The 17,729-nt window shown below is 38.2% G+C and overlaps 1 protein-coding gene across 3 annotated transcripts in view; it reads left to right on the plus strand.

Annotated features, from left to right (window-relative positions):
• Positions 1-17,729, plus strand: part of Frmd3 (FERM domain containing 3) — a 220,515-nt gene that overhangs the window by 62,979 nt on the left and 139,807 nt on the right. For all 3 annotated transcript variants that reach the window (XM_036179147.1, XM_036179146.1, XM_036179145.1), the window contains exon 2: positions 11,864-11,968. In XM_036179147.1, the coding sequence (XP_036035040.1) occupies positions 11,864-11,968 (105 nt within the window). The remainder of the gene's footprint in view (positions 1-11,863; positions 11,969-17,729) is intronic.

The raw sequence follows: 17,729 nt of genomic DNA on the forward strand, positions 1-17,729 counted from the left end.
CATTATCTATGTTACTTTGAAGTTTGTGATGACTGAGTGTGGTGTGTGGAATATTCATGTATTTATTTCTGATTTTTTAGTTTTCTCTGAATCTGTGAAATTTCTTTATTCTTATAGGTCTGAGCTAATAAATCTTCAGCTGATATGTGCTCCCAAATATTTTTATTGTAAAGTAAAAGACCCCTTTCATGAGGATGTTTGAAGGGGCCTTAAAGTCTACACAGAATACACCAGACACCAAATTCTCAGCATAAAGGAGATTTTTACCCTAAAAGAGATGGGTGTGAAGAAAAGAAAAAAAAAAGAAAGATGGGTGTGGTGTGGGGTGGGGGATGGGGATTGAAGGAGTGATTTTTTTTTTAAAGGGAAAAAAGGAGAAGTCTGTGCTAGGATGAGTTGGTCAGTCCTGATTGGACAAGTTAGCCAGTGTATCCAGACAATGAATTTTGAATGCTGGACTTTGGTGTTTTGATAGTTGGACCTTGGAGTTTTAGTCAAGCATAAGGGAGTGGCCAAATAAAAAAATAGACCTTGGTGGTAACTTTAGGGATGAAATCTAATGGTGTAGTAGCAGAGAATGCAAGACCTGCCAGCACCATACCATGTTTGCAATGCTTGGATCTGTTAGAGAGCTCTTCAATGTTCACTGGTGAAAAAAGTAAAGATTTTCCTCTTGGGGTTTACTCTTAAAAGGGCATTCATGGGTAGATATCCAACGTGTATAAAAAATAGGTATAAAGAATCATCTTGTAAAACATGTGTTTCACATTTTTATATATTATATATACACACATAAAGAGATATAGACACAGAGAATAAAGCCGTATAGGTGACAGAGATAAATGTTGACAATGATACCAGTAGGAGATGACAGTCTATTCCTTGTTTCTGTGAGTTCATTTATATTTTTGAGTTTTTCTGTAAAGCAACAATCATTGAGTTATCAATATAATATACTTCTTTTTATCAATATAATGTACTCTTTGGAGGTAACATACAGACAATATTCTTTCAAACCACTGTAAAAATAAATCTCAAGCATTCTTTTTCCCCCCAACATAATATTTATACTAATTATTTGGGAATTTGGTATAATACACCCTAGTCACACTCAATTTGCATTCTCCCATTCCTCCCTGCCCACCCTCAACCCTAATGCCCTTCCTCAAAAAGAAAATAATCAAAGAAATCAAACCACCCAGTCCAATGTGTTGCCCATATACTCATTAGGGCCTGGTTGAACACTCGGTGGTCAGGCTCTTAAAGAAAATTGGCCCACCCCCAAATAGAAGTATCAGCTATGAAGAGCTATACTTCAGCATCTTGATCATAGTTTTAAAGAGTCTCTTCAATAGCTTCATGTCTAGACTGTTTCTTTTTAGGGGGACAGGTTATCACAGAAGTCTTCAGTATCTCTCATTCTCAATTATGAGTCAAGTCATGGATACCACTGCAAAAGAAGCTCGCTTGTCATAGTAGCACCAGCAGTATGCATCATGGACATCAACAAGTCTTCTTGCTGCAACATGGACCATGAACATCAACATGGCCTCTGCCAGCAAGGTGGACCATGAACATCAAGGTGGCTTCTGGTGGCAGCACAATCACAGACATGAACATGGCCTCTAGTGGCATTCTTAGGACCTGAAAACCAGAATTCCAGTTATCTTATTACCTAGAAACCATCACTTAGTTTTCATCCAAGAATTAAGAGATTAAGTGAAATGAGAACACCTCTGATCTTAATGTTTCATTACTTCCTGCCTCTACCAAACACTGATCTGGAAAATTATCATCATTTTGGGGGTTTCCAAGTGCCCCCACACAAACACAGCAATAAGCATGGATTGATGTTGGTGAAGGACCATCTCAGAACAAAACTATGTATCTGTAGATTTTTCTTGCGATCTGTTTAGATTTGGTGTTGTTCACTCATGTCTGAATGTAGTTAGCTGGCCTCTTTACAGGTTCATAAAGGAATTTGAGGAGTGGGCCTTGGGGATAAATAAAAATGGTTTTTGAAATGTGCATCATCCTTCCTCCACATAGAGTCTTTGGATAAAGGTAGGACCAGAGCCAGCAGAGATTGTTAGGTTGGCATGTTTGTTGGAATGGAGAAAATCTGGTTTTTGTTTCATATTTTTGGTTTTAATGAAGATGTTGTTACTCCATACAGATGAAATCCGATGCCAAATTATGTTCCACTTCACATTGGTAACTTCTTTTCTTTCCCAGTTCTATCACGTTCTTTGCTCATGCATACTTCCTTATGTAAACATGCTAAGAAGGTAACTTCAAGACTAACACAGAACAGCCTGGGCTATGCAGAAGAAAGCAGACCCATAGTATTGTTAGCTGACTGCCTCTTTAGGCTTTCTAGAACACACAAAATAGTTCACTGCCTCCTCTGCTATCAGTCCACACCTTCCCTGCCTCTTTCTCTCTACCGTCTAGATATGACCACTCCCTATAAAGGGCTTCCCAATCCTTGCTCTCAATCCAAAGTTGGAATATGAGTAGGAAACACATCAAAATCACCAAAACCAAAACTGCACCCTGTAGCAGGAATCTTAAAAGTTTTTATTAATAAAAATCAAACTTGGAGCTAGGTATTGGGGTGAATGCTGGAAGATCAGAGAAGCAGAACAAGCCAAACTACTGCACCTCGCCAGTTCCTCAGCTGATCCTGTTTCCTCAGGCTTGAAGCCTTTGTGTCCTCATCCAAATGGATCTCAGCTGAACTGCTGCTCCAAAGCCTAAAAGCTTAACCAGCCAAATGCTTCTAGTTTCTGGTCTTCACGCCTTATATACCTTTCTACTTTCTACCATCACTCCTTGGGATTAAAGGCTCACTTTCTAGAATTAAAGGCATGAGTCACCAAGCTTGGCTATATCCTTGAATGGGTGGATTTCTGCTTCTGCAATGCTAGGATTAAAGGCATGTGCTACCACTGCCTATCCTCTATGTTTAATATTGTGGCTGTTCTGACTCTGACCCCAGGTAAGTTTATTAGGGTGCACAATATTTCAGGGAATATAATAATACCACCACAGCACCCACATTTTGAAGTACACCTATATAAGAAATACTGCACTGCAGTTTATGCACACATGCATGCTTCATACAAATAAGAAGGGTCAGCATCAGATTCTCACCAGGTCTCACAGGTGGAAGGGACATCTGCATAGGTAACAAGCACTGACAGGCATTCCAGGGCTCAGAAAGGATTATGGCATCATCTCTTCCAACCTAAGACACAATCCTCATAGGTGTCTTCCCTCCAGCTTCAGTGCTGCTACCTTAAGTTAAATGCTGCTCATCTGAAATTTGGTTGCTTGGATTTTAAGACAATGACAAAGATTCTTCATATAGAGGTCAGCTTATGGTAACCAGTATCTGAAAGAACTCAGGCCACTGACTAAATCTCTTGCATAACTTGTTAGGTTTTATTTTATTATTTTTTGCTCTTCAGGTTGTGTTGTTGTTGGTTAGTTTTGTTTTGGGTTTACAGTTAATTTTGCTTTATTTTCCATGCTTCCAGTTACTTTCATCACTCAAAATACTCCGCAATTTCCCACCACCCTTTTTCTTCATCCACAACCTTCTGGGAACAAAGCCTCTTTCTTCCTGTCACAACTCTGCTATTAGTATATTAAGAATACACAACCACAACAGGACCTGTTCCCACAGCAGACTACCCATGCCATGGTGCTTCATCCTCTTGACTGGCAGTTGAAGATTGTGGCCAGCTTTCATATTGCACTGAAATGTTCTGATCTCTTGAATAAAGGCTCCCCTCTCTGTTTATTGCATATAATACAGCAAAAGTAGTGTGGAAAAGCAATTTGGAACATTTTATTTTATATTGCCAAGAGTCTCACAAAGGAAGAAATTGTTTTTCTGACCATGTTGACCTAGAATAGTACACAAAGCCACAATCACATGTCATCCATCCATCTATACCCATATTTTGTTCTCAACACTTTGAGAAGTGTTCATTTCAACACCTCACTGTTTCCAGCAAGTAGTCTTGCATCTAGTCATCTTAGGCATACCTAAGTTTTGATGAGTCAGGGGCATGAATGGGCCACAAAGAAAGAATAAGGAGCATGGGCATAAACTCAAACATCCAGCTTAACTTCTGAATTAACTTCATCAGGAATCCAAATCCTAGTAAGACTGACTTCATAGTTAGCCTTAAAGGTCAATTAATTCTGAACAAGATGAATACATAGAATGAAAACAGAATGAGTACATAGCCATAAATTTCACTGTAGGGTGGGGGAAAGTTTGAATTGTAAAGGTAAGATTCAAACAGTATTTCTTAGAAAAATCATTCCTATTGCCTAGGAGTATACATGTGAATATTGCTAAGGACACAAGAAATTAGGGACATGAAAGACAACAGGACCTGTGTGAATGTAGCATACCATAGCATTCACTCGATGCTGAACTCCTGCTGGCTTTTACAGTTAGTTTTTCCAACAGCAGCCAGCAGCCAGCACTCAGGTTGTGTTTTCCAACTCCAAACTGTCAAGGTGCTTTGTTGACGAAATTGAACATGTTGGTAGAAGAGCTGAACAATTCAGCTGGTCCAGTGGTCACCAATACCTGTGTGTTATACCCATATGGTTGGTTACTAGTAAATTGTACTTGGCCTGAGGTATTGGTTCATTGTTTGTCCCTCAGTGAAAAGTTTGAATACAACAAAGAGGAAGGCAAACTTGTACCAGCTTCCATAATAAGTGGACATCATGGACATCTCTTTACATTCATATTAATAGTTCAACAATTGGAAGACAAAGTCTTCCTTTCTCTGGATGTTAAGTTCTAACTAACTGGATTTCAAACTATGGAAGCAGTTATAGACTGCATGCCCTTGCTTATTACCTAGAGGGAAGAGAAAGCCTTTTCTTGAAATTCTTTCAGCAAAATAAAAAGAAACCACCCTAAAACCCCTAATAAATTGCTTCTTATGCTGTGTTCTATGTCCTTTCTACAACCAGCAAGACAAGAAAGGATGGATTATCTTTAGATCAACCCAGCCTGAGCCCTGGAGATGGGGTTGGGTAGCACAAATTGGTCTTAATAATAAAAACCCAGAGTTAAATATTAGGGGGTGAAAGCTAAAAGATCAGAGAAGCAGAGCAGCCAGCCACTAGAGAAAGACTTCTTACCATTAGGATCAGACTGAAAGCACCTGGGCTCCTGTCTCCACCCTGCCTTATCACTTCCTCACTCTGCCCAGCCATATCACTTCCTGTTTCCTCCTCCCAAGTACTGGGATCAAAGGCATGAGTTCCCAAGTGTCGAGATTAAAGGTGTGTGCTACCACTGCCTGGCCTCTACACTCTGATCTCCAGGCAAGCTTTATTTGTTAGAGCAGAAACAAATATCACCACAGGGGTGGGTCTTAGTTCCTTTAGACTCTCATGAGGGTTTGCATAGCAATATTAATGCACATAATTGCACTATTTGGCATGCCATTAGGAAAGATTTAGGACTATTAGGATACTAGGCAGTCATCCAATGACTTCACTATATATAATGTGCTTAGTATTTTCTGAAAACACAAGTCCCTCCTTTGCTAGATACTATATTCTGTTTTGTATCTCAGTGTCCCTTCCTATCCCTGTCCAAATTCTAATAGCTATCATGGGAAGAATATTAACTAAATAAGCAGTTTGTTAGAAGAGTAAAGGTGTAATCTGTGAAAGCAGTTCATGGCATCTCCTAAGAACTTAACTAAGTGATGTTTGCTGTCACTATGTTTTTACCTTCATTCCTGAAGGTATCTCTTCCAAACTCTAAGCTTTGGTTTAGAGTCATCCTTTTTGAGTGATGTCCTATATTAGACTTAACCAGTATTTAAAAGAGAGCAAAATGCCTTAGATTGGAGCTTTAGGAACCAAAGATTAAGGTTTTATGATTTTTTCATGTGAAAAAATTCTATGCTAATATAGGCCATATATTTCTTTGCACTTTTTAAAATCTCAAATATGTTATTGTTTTGACTTTGCCACTGATCCGGGAAATTAAAATAAAGTGCATTATTGGCAACTGAAAGAAATGTTGAACCCTTTTCTTCGTAAGGGCCAATTCTAGGAGGTGAATACTACTCTGAGCAATATCTTTGAATCAAAAATGACCCATGACACTTGAAATAATAAATTATATTAAATTTTATTCTTAAAGTTAGTTATGATGACTTATCTCTGTGCTTTGCCATTTTAAGAGGGTTCACAATTTCAAACTACTTTCAGTTTCTTCACTGTTTTTCTCTAGTTGCTATTAAGTGCATGACAGGTGTTTAACAAATATGTGAATGAACCTTAAAATAATCTGTTAGATGTAGATCTGCAAATTATTATAATTGCTACCCCTTTACTGAGATAAAACTCAGCCTCAAGGAGATTTCATGACTTGCTGAAGGCTACTCAGCAAGAATGTAGTAGAAACAGGATTTGAATGCAGTGGTTTGTTGTGTTTTCTGATGCCTTCTTTGGAGTGGTAAGGTGATAAAGAAGGTTTTAAAGAAGTGACCTAGTTTGTGTTCATAAAAATCAGGTTCTTTGAGGCATAAGTAAGTAAAACCCATCCCATGAGAGAATAACAAATTATGTATTCCATCTCTGTTTAGTAGGAAAATCCTGCTTATTTTAGTCCATGTGAAAGCGTTCAAGCAAGGAACTTACATCATAAGTAAAATGTCTTCCTGTTGTATTATACTGTAGATGTTTATTTCATTTGTTTTGAGACAGAATCTCATTGTGTAGCCCAGGCTGGCCTTGAATTTGTTCTCCATATGCTTCAGCCACCTGAGTCCTAGAATTACAGGCATCTGCCATCACAGTTGATTATAGTTTTCATTTATTGAACATCCACTAGTTGTCAGTCTTTAAATTTGTCTATTACTATTATTGTTGTTATTAGTATTTGCTTTTTGAATCAGAGTCTTTGTATATGTTGTCTAGCCTATAGCTATGTAGTTCACATGTTCCACTATGTAGCCCAGGCTAGCCTAGAACTTGCACTCCTCCTGCCTGAGCCTTTGTCATTCAACCACTGTGATTACAGGTTTGCCCACCATGTGTAACAATCATCTTTAAAATTTCCATAAAATACTGAATAACTTACCAAACAGACTACATAATAGAAAGTCAGAGAAACTAAATGATGTCTTTCCCTCTCAAAATGATTTCCAAAGGAATCCAACTGGAATATTGTTACCTTGTTAGAATGTGCTAGAAAACAGAGATAATTCACTGGTAGCAATTCTGTGGCAAGTGAGATGCCCTATTCCATATTGTTGGCCACAGAGCTGCTGTATCCACATGGATTTCCACGGACCTGCTTGATCCACCCTTGGACTGCTGAAAGAAATCCTATTTGGCACTCTGTTTAAAGGACAATAGAAGTAGGCCTTTTATTAACAAAAATTTCCCTCTGTTCAAACACATTGTCATTTTATACAAAGATTGGTGAAACAGTATCTTACCACCACACAGGTAAGACTTTGGTCCATTCAAATTTGTCTTTTAAGATACCCAAATTATGCCAAGTACTCCATCATATACAACAGACCATCATGTTACACTTCATGGGAGAGGACCCTCAGACAAGGTCTTTGCAGAAAGTTAGGAATCTGTACACACAGAGACAGTTGTCCTGCTAAACAAATAGAGAATATGGAGAAAGCACTAAATCCATTCACATTTTGAGGCCTCTGAGTTAAAGAAGTCCCCACATGAAGCCATATATGGTGCCACATTGGATCAGATGTGGATCTCTGGAATGGGTTCTAGGTTTGGTTTTCCCATCTGTTCTGAAGCAATCCTGGTAGAAAACACAAAGATCAATTTCTGTACTAATCTTACTGAAGAGAGTAATGAGCAGTCCATATTGCAACATAGTCAATGGGAAACCTTTATAAAAGAATTGCTTGAAGATTTTTAACACAGAATACTTATTTATATTAATATTGTTTTGATATACATTTGCACAATATAAATATAAATAAGTATTCTGTGTTAAAAATCTTCAAGCAATTACACACACACACACACACACATATATGTATTTTAGGGGCCTCCATTCCCATTGGACTGATCTGCTTTTATAGAAATTAATTACCCCTACTACAGTCACATTTACATAGTCTAGTCATTACAGTGTTTGCAGTAGTTATTTTATCTCAAGGTACTTGAATAGTGTTAAGGAGATGTTGATGAGAGCTATATACTAGTTACTGTGGTCATTCACTAAAAATAGTCTCAGAGGTTTTTTAAGTTGCTAAAAAATTCATAGAACATTTCAGGGATAGAATATGACCTATAAACAGAAATTTAGAAATTAGAGATATCAACAAACCAGGCACTCCCATTAGGAGGAAAAAAAATCCAAGTATATTATGCAAAAGCAAGGTATTTTTTATTCCTTGTAAAGAATCCTTGACCCACATAGCTTTTTAAAGTTTATCTCATGTGTGATAAGATGTAGTTGCTTATTCTGGAATCATGTCCAGAGAACTTGCAATCACAAATGATTATGTTCAGTTAGTGGATCAAGTTCAATTTCTTTAAACTCAAAGAAGTTTAGACTATTTTGGACATTGAATTCAGCTATCCAGAGGCAAAATTTGTCATTTCAGTGAGCAGATTTAGAAAACAATTACCAAATTTTATGACAAAATTTATTTTGATAATTTATCTTTGACTTCTTAGAAAGAAATAAAGCCTCACAACTCATACAAGCAACTGGGACTTGGTTTCAGGAAAACAATGGAAGCTTCAGATCATAGCACCACCTTATACGCCCCAGGATATTTTTAGTAAATTCAGGCCAAGGGCTGCCTTATTAATCATAACTTGCTCAGCTGCTAGTAATATCATTTTGTTAAATGTCATTATATAGAGCATAAAACAAAATAGTCTCCTTTTTAAAAACTACTTTTTTAGCTTTGGAGTTTATACTACAATTGCATAATATTCCTGTTGCTTTTCCACCCTCTTGTGTAGCCCTCCTTTCAAATCCATGACCTCTTTTCTTTAACTATTGTTATCTATCATCTATCATTTATCTACCTATCATCTATATGTCCATGTATCTATCATTTATCCATCTATCAATATCTATGTACCCTCCTATCTATCTACCTGTCTATATTCCTAAATATGTAATATAACTATCACTCAGTTTGTATAATAGTACTTGTATGTATATGTTTTCAGGACTAACCATTTGGTATTGAATAAAATTGATGTGCTCTTCCCTGGAGAAGACTACTTCTCCTATTCTCAGAATTCCTTAGTTGTCTGAAGTTTTTCCATAGACTTGAGGCCTCCTGGGATTTCAGACACTCCTGTTAGCATGTCTATTGGAAATATCTTTGTTCAGGTCATATTTACACAGTCATGTTGGTGAGACTTCATGGTTGTAGCTCCCATCACAAAACTCCCTATTCCTTCGGCTCTTACTGTCTTTCCACATCTTCCACTGTGATCCCTAACACTTGTGTGCAGGAGTTGTCTTGTACATGTATCAGTTTAGACTGGGCTCTATAATTCTCAATTGAGGTTAGTTGTAGTTTTATGTAATGGTCTCTTTCTATTGCAAAGTCAAGTTTCCATGATGAGGAATGAGAACTACACTTACCTGTGAGTATAAGGACAAATATTTAGATTGTAGTTAGAAGTTATGGCAGTTCAGTATAGTGGCAATTGTAGATTCTCCTCCAAGATCAATGGCTTCACTAGCCCTTGGTAGTTGTCAGGTTTCCAGTACCAGGCGTAGTTTCCTCTTGTAGAGGTGGCCCTCAGTCCAATTAGAGTGCTGTTGATTACTGCCAAAGTATGCATACCACTATAGCTCCCTTAGGGTTTTTGTGCTATTCTGCTCTTTGTTGTGAGGTACAATAGGACCGTTGGTAGCTTCCCTTCTTTGAAAGCTTGCACCTTTTGGTACATGAAAGAAGAGACATTCAGATCAGAATCACTTCAGTGTCTTCTGGGCCTGTGTTGTTTTGATAGTGAACAAACCTCACCTAACAATCAAATGAGGTCTCCTAAAGCCCAGTGGTGGTGTTTATTAGATGGTCTATTGTTCTTGGGGTGGGGGCATTGAAAACTCAGATGGAAAAACTTCATTTAAACTATGTATGTGTATTTAAAAATTAACCTCTGTGTATTGTATGTATTTCAGGTCATAATTAATATTATAGCTTATTATGAATTTTTCAGATATTCTTAATGTTTTTTATAGCTCTCCTTTCACCATTTTCTGTATTTATCTATCACCCTTTCCATAGTTAGAGCCCTCCCACCCAATTTTTCCCATTTCCCCCATCAGACCACTGTACCTTGCTATTCCCTTTTAGTGCTCCTTTATCTTCTCCCAACAGTGGTCCATTTTTACTTTACTGGTTTCTGTGTTTACTCCAGCATATGTATTCCCATGTGAAGATTTTGAATTCAAAATCTCAGATGAAAAGAACACAAAATATTTGTATTTTGGGGTCAGGATTATAACATTCAATATATCATTAGATAATTTCCTGATTTCAGTGGGATTGCTTCAAGTTTCCCTCCATTTGTGTTGATGTTGACTATTGGTTTTACCTGTATTGCCTTTATTGTGTTGAGGTATGTTAACTCTAGTCCTTTCTCAAGGACTTTTATCATGAAAGCAGATTGGTTCTCTCAAAGGCTTTTTCCTGCATCTGTTTAAATTCCTTTATGTAGGTTATTGATATATTCATGGTAACCCATTCCAGAATTTCAGGAATAAAGCCAACTGATTACAGTAAATAATCTTTTTATTTATGTCTGTATTTGGTTTGCCAATATTTTATTGAATAATCTATGTTCATCGGGGATACTGATTCTTTTTTCTGTATCTTAGTTTTTAAACAATGCAGTTGGGCAGAAATCCACATTCTACACCCAGATTCTGTGACTGAGATCCTACCTTGATTCATGCAAATTGTGTAATATCAGAGGCACTGTAAATTGTAAATTATGGGTCCTCACATAGTATTGAATGTGAAATGTTTTCTTGGTAATAAATATGGTAAAGAAAATTAAATGACCTGTAATATGAAACAGAACACACAAGACCACATGGTACTTATGTAAGATATTGCTGTGTATACCACTGATTTCATTTTTGGGTTTTCTTGTGATTTAAAGTGTGTATATGCTAATGTGTGTGTGTGTGTGTGTGTGTGTGTGTGTGTGTGTGTGTGTGTGTTGGCTCACTCTTGTGGTTTTAATGTCACATGTCACTGTAGGCTAAAGTGTTTTAACATTTTCTTCCAGATGGTGGTGCTATTAGAAGAGTTTGTGAAACCTTTAGGATCTGGGGCTTCACTGGAGGAAGTGGGCTTCTGTGGTAGAGTTTGAGGTTGTTTTTTTGTTGTTGTTGTTGTTTTGTTTTGTTTTGTTTTGTTTTTCTGTTTTGTTATTTCGATTGTTTTTGTTTTTCTTAGCTGTACTTTCTTTCACCCTTCTATTTCTCTGATCTAGATGTGCACACTCAGTCCCACATTCATTGCTGTGGTTTTCTTACTAGAATGGACTGTATCCCATTGAATCACAAATAAAAATAAAGCTTTCCTACTTTAAGTCACTTCTTGTCACTTACTTGGTTACAACAACCAGAAAATTACTAATCTGCTTACCTAGTAAAATCTTTTGCTTAACGAGATTGTAATTAAAAAATATTGGAAACCTTTATGCCAGTGTCTAAAGTGATCAAATCCATTGTTCTAAACACAGACACAGTTGGATAAGAAAGGCCTGCTGAGAATGGAGTAAGAATGGCCATGTGAGCTCTGGCTGTAATTTAAATGTACTTCTTTTACAGAGGGAGACCAAAGGGCAGTTTCTTATTGAACACATCTGCAACTACTACAGCTTGCTGGAGAAAGACTACTTCGGAATTCGCTATGTGGACCCAGAGAAGCAAAGGGTAAGAGCCTATCTTGATCTCCAAACTATGGGGTTAGGGGAAGGCTCAGAATGTCAGGCACTGTGGGATCCTTTCCAGAAGCCTTATGATACCTTTGTTCTCATGAATTTTTGGCATGAGAAGTAAAACAGCTAATGGATGTGTGGCTGGAATACTACCTGACCGGAAGGAATTGGAAGACAGAAAGGCCTTTCGGAAAACTGTTCTCACATGAAGAGAAGTAGAAGGCTCCTACGCTCTTTGAATTTAGACTTTACAAACCCCCTCAGAATAGTTCCATATAGTCTATTATGAAGAACCCTCCCCATGCACACACACCGTAAGAACCTATTGGCAGAGGTAGGGATGGACTTGGTAGAGAAAGGATTTCCTTATGGAATGATGGAAATGTTTGGAGTCTGACATAGGTGATTCTGACCCAAAGCCACTGAAATGTACTTTTAAAAAACATGGTTCATTTCACATTATTTGGAAGAGACTGTGGGGTAAAATGGTGAATCCCTACATGGAAACAGGCAGAGAAGCTTGCATGTTAACCATCAGCAACACATGGCTTTAGGGAGGTCACTGGAATCCACAGAGTGCTTCCCCTCACACACAGTGGCATTGTAGGAACAGTGAGCTTGATTGCTGAAGGCTGGGTACATAGCTGGAAATGACAAATAGCAGCAGAAGGCACTGAAATAGTGTAGGGATTGAATGTGTGTGTGTGTGTGTGTGTGTGTGTGTGTGTGTGTGTGTGTAAATAACACAAGGAAAATGTCAGTTTGACAGGGATTGAAGGGGCAGGAAACATTGGAAGGGGCTAGAGGAAGTAAAGGAAAGATGGGAAATTATGTAGTTGTATTTTAATTTAAAAAATAGGATTAATCAACTTGTTTCCAATAAATGTATATCACTATCAAAACTAATCCCAAATTTCAGATAGAAGAATGAAAAAGGTATATCCAGGAAATAAAACTAGAAAGGAAAAAGTAGCTGCTGTTCTGGTACCTGAAAAAGAATAGATTTCAAATTAAAATTAGTAAAAATACATAAAGAATATTTCTTGGTGACTTCATATGGATGAAGAAGACAATCTGCATTGCAGATTGCAATTCCAAACATAGATACCCTAAACACAGCTCTCAGAACAGAGTCAAGAAAATTTTGCACAGGAGGGAGATGTAGTCCCTGAGTAAAGAATGACATGAGTAAAAACATCAACATAGAGTATAGCCTGGCTAGGACCAGGGAGACAAAGCAATAGATCTACCAAGGAGATGAAAACAACATCAGTGAGTGATTTCATTTTCTCCTATCTCCGTCCACCCTGCTCTCCTTTCCCCTACCCCACAGCTGTTCAGTATCTGCCAGTGTTTTTATTTCCTTACATCTCCACTCAGCTCTTCTCCCCCTACCGGGTGTTTGTTTTTATTTAATAAAGCAGATCAATGTAACAGGCTGACATTGTACCCTATTGTTCATGCCTGTTATGCCTGTTATGGTTTTGTCCACACGCTCTTTTGGTCTCTTTTCTTTTTTGTTTTTACTTATTTTTTCTTTTTTCCCATATGCTTTCCTCTTACTGTAATATAGCCAAAACCCAGAGGCTGACCTTAGCGATATTGTAATACCTGAGTACATTTATTCATTCACTCCTTTTAATCTATCATCAACCAAAACCTCTACATCTCTCCCCACTTTTTGCCTCCTTATTCTCATTCTTTTATTCTTTCTCCCATCTAACAACAAAATACTAATCATTAGTCTCATTGATATAGCTTACTTCTGCTTCTCTTCACTTTTCCACACATATAAGTAATACTAAAATTTTAATGTATACAATACTATAATGGTCCCTTTACTTCTTAGATTAATTAGGATTTTACAAGTACTTGTGTAGCAGGAATATTAAACAGTTTTAATAACAAAATCAAACCTGAGGCCAGTTATTGAGGTGAATGCTGGAAGATCAGAGAAGCAGAACAAGCCACAGCTACCTCACCTTGCCAGTTCTTCAGCTGATCCTGTTTCCTCAGACTGGAAGCATCTCAGTCCTCATCCAGAATGGCTCTCAGCTGAACTGGTGCTAGAAGCCTAAAAGCTTAACCAGCAAAAAGCTTCTACTTTCTGGTCTTCACACCTTATATATCTTTCTGCATTCTGCTATCACTCCCTGGGATTAAAGGTGTGAGTCACCATGCTTAGCTCTATTCTTGAACAAATGGATTTCTGCCTCTGGAATGCTAGGATTAAAGGTGTACTAGCACTGCCTAACATCAATGTTTAATATTGTGGCTGTTCTTTTCTCTTACCTCAGATAATTTTATTAGGGTGCACAATATTTTAGGGAACACAATACCACCACATACTTGTTTTATAGTCACATTCTACTGTATTTTATTAGTAGGTTAACTACTGGATAGGAAATATTGTAGAAAATTGTTCTCAACCCATAGGGGACAGACTGGAGATAGAGCCTTTTGCCTGGAAAAGAAGACTGACAGATGAAAATATCACTACAACCATACTACAACTGTCTTAGGGTTTCATTGCTATGAAGAGACACTATGACCATGGATGGCACTCTAATAAAGGAAAAAAATTCATTGGGATTGGCTTATAGTTCAGAGGTTTAGTTCATTACTGTCATGGTAGGGAGCATGGTGGCATGCAGGTAGACATGGTGCTGGAGTAGCTGAGAGTTCTACATCTTGATCCATAGGCAACAGGAAGAGATTGTGACAAACTTCCTCCAACAAGGCTACATCTACTCCAACAAGGTCACAACTCCTAATAGTGCCACTCCCTATGGGCCTATGTGGGCTATATTTATTCAAACCACCACAACAACCATTTCTGTTTTTATCAGTATTTACTAGCTACTGTGACCTTGTATAGCTGCATCAGTTGCAGTGCTATTGCTGTTCAAAACTAAATAGATTCTTATTTTAATTTGAACCAGGGTCTCACATTAAATAACCTCACAAAAAACAGGTCTCACAAAAAACCTTAGGCTAGCCTCAGCTTCTTCTACATCCTCTGGCTTCAACTTTGTAGGCTCTAAAATTATAGGCATGTGGTTCTGGGGCACCATGCTTGCATAATTTTGATTTGGTTTGATGTTTCCATTTCTCAGAGCCTTTTACATGCTAGGCAAATATTTGACCACTGAGTTACAACCCAACCTCTTAAAACTGCATAGCTTGTACACTCAGAAAGATGTGACTTGGAAACCTTGCTTTTTCTGGTTAGTAAGCTGTTTGACCCACCAGGTTATTTTATTTCTGTGCTCTATCCCAATGGAAACAATAAATAGAATATTTGCTTTATGACTCTTAAGAGAATTAGAATATGACACATAGCATATATTGACTATGATATATGTTGTTCTCACTGTGATTTGATGCTATTGCTTTACAATTACTATGCTTTGGCCAGGTCCAGGTGAGTAATTAGAGGCATGTTTAGAGCCTGCAGAATATACACATGTTTGTAACTTCTTTTAAAGGGAAGAGAGATACTGTTAAGAGTCCTTGATGAGTTCCATTTGATTTGGGGACACCTTCTTACAAGGACCTCAATTTGCAGTAAGGCTCCTTAAAGAAGGGAATGACTCAGTTGCCTTTAGCCTACTGGCGCTATGGGTGGGTTAGGACTTCTGTTGGTCTTTTCTGTGTCGAACACACAGATTGCAAGCCCAGCACCACTTTGAGATCTTTGGCAGTAGTTAACTCTGCAGCTCACACACGATTGAGCCTGTATGATAATGAGTATTCATAGACCGGTAATGTCTGGGGGGCTCTCACCAACCTAAGGCAGAACACCTGTGTGGCCTGGGCAGGTGTCTCCATGATGGGTAAGGTGACCTGCTGACCTCCCACCCAACCTAAATCAGAAGCTCATTTTTTAGTAAAAGGGGGTACCTATAGGCCCCTGCCTCCCCTCCCCCGTTTTGGGTAACTTTTGCCTTGCTTGCTGATCTTGACCTTGATATCTTCCCTATGTTATTCCCTGCCAGGTTCCACCCTCGTGAATGCTTTAGGGAAGTTCCTGTCTGTGTATCCTGCATTTGGGCATTAACAGCTTAGATGCAAGATTGTAAAACATCTGTAAAGAGCTTCTGCCCTCTGGGGTTCTCCCATTGTGCTGTAAGCCTGTATTTAAGACCTCCTCCCTCCTTCAATTAATGGCATTCGGCATTCAGCATTCAAAAAAAAAAAAAAAGAGTGCACAAGAAAGAGTCAGAAAAATGGGGGGGAAAAAGAGCCCTTGATGACTTATTTGTTTATAAAAACTTAATCAATTAAGAAAACCAGGTGAAGGCAGGAGGATTGGGATCTGTCTCTGGTCTATGAGCAGGCTTCTGGAATCTGGTGCTTGTGGTGTGACACCTTGCACAGTCTTGGTGCAGTAGGAAGGGGCTTGGACCTGCCTAGGCTCAGTGTGCTGGGCTCTGCTGACTCCCCATGGCAGACCTCGATTTGGGGGATGTGGGGATGCACGGAGGCTTGGGAAAGAGGGCTGGCAGGTGGGAGAAGGAAGGAGGGGGTTCTGTGTATAGCATGTGGAGTGAGTAGAAAATTTCTTAATAAAGAAAAATGAAAAAAAGAAAGAAAACCAGGTAAACTAGAGGAACAAAGTGTAATTACCCACATTGTATAGGTAGTAGGTTACCTGTACCTCCTCTCATCCTCATTGATGGAAAAATCATTGTGGAATATTATTACTTTAAATCCACCATATTAATTCTACCATTTTCTACAGGTAATGAGGGTAAGTTCATGTTGGGAAACATTTTATATACAAGTAGCTGAATTTCATAACTCAAATTTCTATTATTACTAGATCTCCCTCCCTAGTTTTGTACCCTGTTGCAGGATATTTGTTTACACTGTGTAAAGATATGTCATTGTGATTGGTTTAATAAAGAGCTGAATGGTCAATAGCCAGACAGGAGAGACTAGGCAGGACTTCTGGGCAAATAGAGGAACTCAAGATGAATCTAGACACATGACAGAGATGCCAGCGAGGCACTGAAGAAGGCAAATGTAGGATAAGAAGGAGAGGTAACCAAGACACGTGGTAGAATGTATATTTTTTTTAAAAATATGAGTTAATTAAGTTATAAGAGTTAATTGAGAAAAAGCCTAAGCTAAGACTAAACTTTCATAATTAATAGTAAGTCTCCATGTCATTATTTGGGAGCTGATGTCCCAAAGGAAAGTCTGACTACAGTACCCCCTACCCTCTTCTCCAAATCTAAGCAAGGAAGGCAGACATTATTCATTAGAACTAAAACATACTCTAGCCACCAGCCCAATCAAAGAAGAATTAGGCCATCACTAAGCTGTAGGTGACTGGTGTATATTCTGGGGTACTTGGTATTAGTATATTCCCTTAATGTAAGTAAACATCTCCTTGAGTTTTTGTGTAGGAAATCAGATAATGAGCCTATTGCTGTCATATTAATAGTGGGGGAAAAATCTTGTGTGTAAGAACAGTTTATTTTTTCTACAAGCACCTTCAGGAGGACACAGAATGAAACAAACTATTGGGATGGTGGCAGAAAGCCAGATGGTATTATGTCCCACCACCTGCTCCTGCTATTGAAAGGCTGCTTCCTGCTGGTCTCCTCGGGGATAATTGCTTCTCAGATGTTCATCACTGAGAATCCAAAAGGAACCAAAGATGTAGGGCAGCCCTGAAATGCAACAGGATTTGCTGCAAGCAGAAGTCCCTGTTTATGCATTTTCCTGCTTAATGAACTTTATTTTGT

The sequence above is a fragment of the Onychomys torridus genome, chromosome 2 (assembly GCF_903995425.1).
Source record: "Onychomys torridus chromosome 2, mOncTor1.1, whole genome shotgun sequence".
Taxonomy (NCBI): Eukaryota; Metazoa; Chordata; class Mammalia; order Rodentia; family Cricetidae; genus Onychomys; species Onychomys torridus.